General features: G+C 41.2%; 1 protein-coding gene across 3 annotated transcripts; it reads right to left on the bottom strand.

Moving 5' to 3' along the window:
- Window positions 1-424: 424 nt before the first annotated feature.
- LOC148020255 (serine/threonine-protein kinase SRK2A-like) lies at window positions 425-6,127 on the bottom strand. Of its 3 annotated transcripts, XM_087700590.1 has the most exons (10): window positions 5,890-6,127; window positions 5,621-5,787; window positions 5,355-5,429; window positions 5,173-5,274; window positions 5,028-5,081; window positions 4,706-4,798; window positions 4,518-4,610; window positions 1,390-1,494; window positions 1,196-1,294; window positions 427-1,118 (listed from the first exon to the last, which is right to left on the bottom strand). In XM_087700590.1, the coding sequence occupies exons 2-10, from the start codon at window positions 5,738-5,740 to the stop codon at window positions 846-848; spliced, it is 1,014 nt and encodes a 337-aa protein (XP_087556716.1). In that variant the 5' UTR covers window positions 5,741-5,787; window positions 5,890-6,127; the 3' UTR covers window positions 427-845. The 3 variants fall into 3 exon arrangements, with proteins under 3 accessions (XP_087556718.1, XP_087556717.1, XP_087556716.1); XM_087700592.1 differs by lacking the exon at window positions 5,890-6,127 and having other exon boundaries at window positions 425-1,118; window positions 5,173-5,249; window positions 5,621-5,684; XM_087700591.1 differs by lacking the exon at window positions 5,890-6,127 and having other exon boundaries at window positions 425-1,118; window positions 5,173-5,288; window positions 5,621-5,661.
- Window positions 6,128-6,898: the final 771 nt, after the last annotated feature.

The following is a 6,898-nucleotide window of genomic DNA, read 5'->3' as shown; positions in this document are numbered from 1 at the left end:
AGTAACAGCTTTTTTACTCAAAAATGTTTTTCAAAAAACAAACTAGAAACCCCTTCCATCCCGGAGTGCCATGTGGCCAAACTGACATTGCAGTAGATGTAATCCCAAAATGCATGATCATCGCACCCTGGCTTGCCACCAAACATTTAGTATTGCCCTTGCACCAACGTTTTCAGGTTAGCATTTTCCTTTAAGATTTGCTAAGGCAATGGTTATAAACCTCAACTTCAACGTGTTGCACGTTCCAAACAGGACATAGGGTTCTTAGTTTTAACCCAGTAATGCAACCAAAAGACTAGCTTACAGCTTTCGAGTATTGATTTACAGGCTCAATCCAAGCTCAGATTGCATCACAGATATCCAACAAAAACACATACAACACACTAACAGATCCAATACAATCAAATGTAGCACACTCTCTACTGCCTGCACATGGTCCTAATCACCAAACAGTGTAGAGTCTCATTATAGTGATGGAAAAACAGATACAACATAACATGAACAGCAAACCTTTCCATCATCCTAACTATGATAGTATTGGGCTTTCTTGATGATGTTCCAGCATAAATATACATGCATGATTACAGACTTTGCCTTGTGTTCGTATACTGCCAACTTCTATCAAAAAGTAGGGCAAACATACCCCCTTACTTACGGGGAGAGAGGCTCCTAGAAACCCATTTACCTTGTTATAGAAAATATAATCTGCACAGCTATACATGGAGTCAACTGCCTCTGCTTCTGGCCTGAACCAGGCAGATTCAGTCAAATGCTCTATTAAGATAACCAAAATACACTCTTAGATCTTAGTGGCATCAAGACTGTTGTAAAGAACAGTCATTAGCTCATACTGAACAGACAAAATCTCCACTGCCTTCTACATCAGCTTCAACATCAGCTTCAGCATCAAGTTCCATCTCATCCGAATATCCGGCTGTACTCGAAGCTTTCATTCCAGGGACTTTGGCCTCATCAAGGATCCTCATAATCTCATCCACACTTTGTGGAGGATCATTTGGATTGTCATGATTGTAGTTAGTATCAGCCCCTTCCAGTAGATCCCTTGGTAGATTTTTAAGAAACCATGGGTGACTCTTTATCTCCGGAATTGTAATTCTCTGGGCATAGGGTAAATTCAGATGAGGCGTTCAGATCAAGCCAAATTAAAAAAAACTGAAACTTCTCAGGCACATACCTTTGTTGGATTAGCAACAAAAATGTGTGAAAGCAGATGACGGCATTGAGGTGAAATGTGCACATAGTCTGGAATAGTATACTGCACATTCATTATTCGCTGGATAACCAAACATATCAGTAACAGCCATCCAGACTGATCAATGACTCATAGAACAAGTGGAATTGCAAAAGGGAAGGTGTAATTAGCTTTACATTGATTGTTTTCCTGAAATTTTTTGGGTCTTCTGGATCCTCAAATGGATAGGCGCCTACCAACATCACATAGAGAGTGACTCCACAAGACCAAACATCTGCTATCTGCAAAACAGTTCAAAACTTAAATCTGACGCATTGTCTCCTTTAAATTGTGAATAACTGCTGTTCTGTAAGCAGTCATTAAACACTAAGCAAATGCTGAGTCATGAAAATCCTCAACCAAAATTCCGAAATTTTCACCATAGGTTCTGAATTAACAAACTCCAAAGAAAATGCAATAACATGAATCGTAATATAGATATTGTAATCCAATACCAGTGCAGCTTATCAGAATGTGACTGCTTCAAACCAAGAAATTTCAAAAGATTGCACCACTCATTCCAGGTTGCCCATTCAGTAAATTGCTGTGTCCTGGTGCCCAAACCAGCACCTAAAAAGACAAGGGAATCTAGGGCTAAGTATATCACAACACTAGCTAGTTACAGTCAACCCAATGAAACAAGGCCATTGTTGAGGCATTGACCACAGGGGTGATGAGGAGCATTGGCACAAACTGCTGACAAGACAATCATGAGACATGGTGTATCATGTGCAGGTCAAAGATGTGATGAGATGCAACTAGCCAACAAGGCAGACATACGTGGAAAGGATGTGCTGGCAAGTACACAAGGCAACAGTGCTAGCAAGTGTTTGAGGTAAAAGGTATCACATTGCAAGGAACCTATTGTTGGTCAACACAATAACCAACAGTATGTCAAACCATCTTGGGCCAGTCAACAAGAGGCAAAGACATTTAAATTCAAACAATCATCACGCAACACACACAAGGCTGAAGATCAGAATTCCTATATCCTATCTCTACCTTGAAAACGGGCTGCTGTCAGCTAAGATATACAAGGTGTTACATCCTTGGACATCTGATGGGCAATAGTAGCATTGGTCATAATGGTCATTCATCATTGGAGTGACCTAGTGTGAATGGGTTAGGCCCTATTGTACACATCATTGTGTGATCACCACTTTGAACTTTAGGGCCGCATCACATGCTAGGACTATGTGGGTTGGTGGTATGGGACACCAGCTATTGCGATGTGGTCCTAACCCAATGTGTTGCTAGCTCCCACAGCTGAAGGGTGAGCCCCCCTGGCTCCATAGCTGGGAGGTGAGTCTTATGTCCATTCCCTTTATGTTATATGTAATGGGTACAGCTTGTATTGTGTCCCATTGTAGGTTGGATCCTAGGGGGATGTCTCACAAGGCCTCTTTGGAATGAGGCCTATGTTGTGCAAAAGGCTTAATGTCTACACCATGTGTCTTGTGTTTGTTATAGAGTTTGATTGTTTTTCAAGTTGTGCATTAGAGTGCTGGTATATTCAAAGCAAACCATAAAATCTAGTCAATAGACAAAAATCAAACACTACCAAATGCTTTCTTTCAGTATTAGGGGGACTATAGCAGCTCCTCATAGAAACTAGTTGATACAGGTTAAACAATCCACATGAAGGTAAAAATCCTTCCCTAAGAAACTGCCCTTATCTAGAGTGAGCAGAATTCTTCTCACTTTGTCAATCCAAGCTTTAGTGGAGGTTGCTGAGAAGGCTGGTATGGTTTAAGCACATTAGGGCTCTCAGCAATAGAAACATGGGATGGGCTTTGGAAATGGGTATAGGAAGGAGGATGGACAGAAATTGCCATCCCCTATCACCATGAGAGGACGCTCTAACATGAAGATGAGATTGGGAGGGTACAAGGGGTGGGATTGGGATGGGAAGCTAGCAAATGGCCATCCCATGTTACTATGCTTTCAGCCTTGGCAAAGGACATTATTTGCCAATGGATATGTTCATAAATTCAAGGGCTTGTTCCTTGTCATTTGTGGATGTCAGAGATCTGGTGAAATTTCATTGAATGTGACATGAAGTTGGTACTGACATACAAGCATAGAAAGATACATAAGTGATGGACATCAAACTCACCTCCCAACCATAAAGCCAAACAAGCTCACCCTCAAGGGCTACCAAACAATTGTTTCTTATAACTATCTCTTGGTTGCTACCAAAATTCAACACCAAGTCCCTATCACTTGAACCCACCAGTTCATCAAATTCTTGCCCTTTCACCTCTACTACAGAACAAGTGATGCTTGTATTCTTTCTATTTGCACATGAAACACCTATTCTCCTCCAACAACCATTGTGTGTGAGCAATTGCTTCTTCAAAGAAGGTCTAACTCCACAAAATCTTGGACTTGCATGTGCCTTTTGCCACTTTGATGTAGTGCTACCCTTCTTCAATTTCTCTTGCTTGTCACAAGGAGCAGCCAACTCCATCACCTACTCCAAAATGGAAAGCATTTGTGTCTGCATACGAACAAAGATAGAAGAATCCACACTTTGATATATTGACATAAAGAAACAAAAAAGGCATGCATAAAATAGGCACTTCATAAACCTAGAAGAATACATCGGCATCCTCACGTGACTTCTATTTGCATCACTCTCACTCCTTGTGTTAGTGTGGAGTGAATTATTGGGTGCATCTAGCCAAGTGCTCACATTGTGTTAGAGTGGGTACAACTCTCACCAAAGAGCCGCTCCATCAAGAAGACACAAGCACTATCCACCTGCTTCACCCAATTCTAGTCAAGCCCTCGATTTACAATACTAAGCACAAGCACTATCCACCCAATTCTAGCCAAGCCTACCACTACACCTACCAGCTTACCTACAATCAATGCCAAGTACCATACATCCGTTTATCTTACAAGCATAAGACAATTGTGAGATGGTAATCTTGCGTACTCTCTAACTCTTGGAATCCTACCAGAACCTCCTTCAGAAAGCCCGTCACAAGAACTCTCCATAGGGAGTCAAACCCACAATGCCTCCCGTACTAGAAGCCAAGCTTGCTCACAACCCTAGAGTTCACATGCATGTGTTCAAGCAGTGTCAATGTCTCATCAAAGAAACTGCATTTAGTTGAAAGTTTAATCTAGTCAGGTTTCAAAACTCATTTAAGCAAAGTCAATGGCTCTTCACTATATGATGTGTCCCAGGCCTTTAGTTGTCTCAGATAAACCAATTGATTAAGGCAGTAAATCATTAAGTCCACATGTAACACTGTACCTTGCCATCATATTCCTTGCGAGATAAGACTTCAGGAGCAATGTAAGCAGGTGTCCCGACAGTAGATTTTGGTTGGGAATGCAGTAACAAAGACTGCCAACGTGAATACAGGTTAGCAATAAAGCCAATGGCAAAGACAGAAAAGAAACAACCATTTAACATTGTTAGCACAGGTGAAATCACTTTACCTTTGAATAACCAAAGTCGCAAATCTTAAGCCTAGGAGTAGGGTTTCCATCCAGTAAAGTATTTTCCAATTTGAGATCACGGTGGCACACTTGCTAACAGAAACACGCACTGTTGTTTGTAAAGTATTGCCATGCATGTATTGAAAATTGAAAGATTTATTTCCACAAGCAGTGAACTGAAGCTTTGATTATATCAAAATCTCTATGCCCAAACTTCTCCCTGTTCAAATGCTTTAGCACAGTTGACTGATCTTTCTGCCGATCACAAGTATATTTTAAGTACAGAATTGAATGATTTTAAGTACAGAGTTGAATGATGTACCATGTCATGGCAATAGCTCACACCCGATATCAACTGCTGGAAGAAGAACCTGGCCTGAGAAGTACAATAATATTATGAGAAACTGGCCAGCCTTGTGAAATTCGGTTCTTTTTTAAATGAACACGATATCTGAACTGAAGCAAACCTCATCTTCACTGAAACGTCCTGCATTGCATATGCGTTCAAATAACTCTCCTCCTGCTGCATACTCCATTATGATGGCTAAATGTGTGGGTGTCAAGCAGACCTGTGATCAACATCCTTCTCTCCAAGAAATTCGTAAAAGGAAAACCACAACAAGATTAAAAACAACCTGCTATCGTATACCTCTTTAAAGCGAATGATGTTTGGATGGCGCAATGACCGATGATTGATAATCTCTCTCTTCACATTCTCATCAATCTAAGTGATCAAATGTAATAATACGTTATTTGCAGTAGAAAAAGGCACAGAGGCAAAAGGAGATTCTGTATTCAGATTCATTAATTTCAGAGCAAAACCTTAGTTTCCAGACATTCTGGTTACGATCCAGAAACTTAATGCTTCAACTTTTGCTTACGAAATTATATATACGTGATATAGTGAGACACCACCTTGGGGCCACGCTCTATGTACTTGACAGCAACAAGCTCCTTGGTCCTCTTATCGCGCAGCAATCTTGCTACACCAAAGTTGCCTGAACCAATGTCTTTGACGACCTCGAAACGCTCCATGGATCTTTACTCAGAAGCAACTCAAAGCTTACGCAAGAACAAAGAACCTACAGAGAAATGAGCTTATAACGCTGAAAGACTCTCTCACTCTCTCTCTCTCTCTCTCTCTCTGGTAAAGAACACCGACAGAATAAACCACAGTAGCTTACAGAGAAGGCATCCACAGTGCTGGTCAAGTGTACTTGCCAAGTAGTAGGCTGGTGGACGAAAGCCTCTCTCTCTCTCTCTCTCTCTCCCGAGTCTGTCGCTAGGCAGGACCGTCTTCTCTCCTTTCTCTCATAACTCCTCCCGCTAAACTGTCCTATCTCCCTCCGTGTTGATCGGACAGGCACCGCGGCTTTGCATCCACGTAATCGCTTTGGAAAACGATGCTCTCCCTCTTCACACGCCATCGGATGAATCAGGATGCGCTGATCCAAGCATCGAACCAAGGAACACGTTTTATTTCATCCAATTATTCAAACATCCAAGATGCTAAGAGTGGGATGAAAACCCATTGTCGCTACATTGTTAGAGCCTCTTCCCACGGAGGATTCTGGAACTAGCAGACCGTTATCCCGCCTTCATTTTTCTGTCTCCTTGAGTTGCTCAAATTGCGAGTCCACCAATTATGGGAGGTCATGGAGATGAAAGGATTGCAAAAGTTTCATACCTTCTCCATTTTGGCAAAAGTATTTTGATACACATGAGATCTCCAAAAATCATGGAAATGCTCCATGGGAATGCAAAAACCAGTGGTTTTTCTTTGGAAAAACTCGCAGTGGGAAACCCTTCTTATTAGCACTAGAACTTTTTTCAATGTATTCTAATGTGTATCGTTAATCGAGAGAGAGAGAGAGAGAGAGAGAGAGAGAGAGAGAGAGAGAGAGGGCATTGCAATTTGCCATTTGTAAATATGGTGCATAGTTTAAAAAGAAAGCGATTCATGGCATTCATAGGGGTCGTGGGAAAATAAATTTGGTTGTTTGGCACTTTATTGGTGTAATACCCCCTTGAAAAGGAGCTACTGCAACTAATCAAGTTCATCATGTGTAATTGGTCATCACTACCCTAGAATTTCACCAAATTTGTAGTACAAAATAACCTAGTTTGTCCTTTACATAGGGTATGACTATAACCCTACTTTTTTAATACCACAACATCATGATTTTCTCCATG

This window comes from Lygodium microphyllum, chromosome 19 (genome assembly GCF_053477565.2).
Source record: "Lygodium microphyllum isolate KBCC chromosome 19, Lygodium_microphyllum_v1.1.10, whole genome shotgun sequence".
In the NCBI taxonomy this organism is placed as follows: domain Eukaryota; kingdom Viridiplantae; phylum Streptophyta; class Polypodiopsida; order Schizaeales; family Lygodiaceae; genus Lygodium; species Lygodium microphyllum.
Note: the sequence above shows the minus strand (reverse complement) of the source record. Positions and strands in the feature narration are given on the sequence as shown.

Excerpts from the sequence above, each read along its gene's own strand:
- LOC148020255 (XM_087700590.1), bottom strand. The coding sequence starts at position 5,740 with ATGGAGCGTTTCGAGGTCGTCAAAGACATTGGTTCAGGCAACTTTGGT. Across the intron at positions 5,430-5,620 it reads ACATAGAGCGTGGCCCCAAG|ATTGATGAGAATGTGAAGAG; the intron begins GTGGTGTCTCAC and ends TTGATCACTTAG. Across the intron at positions 1,295-1,389 it reads ATTTCAGGAAAACAATCAAT|CGAATAATGAATGTGCAGTA; the intron begins GTAAAGCTAATT and ends TTGGTTATCCAG.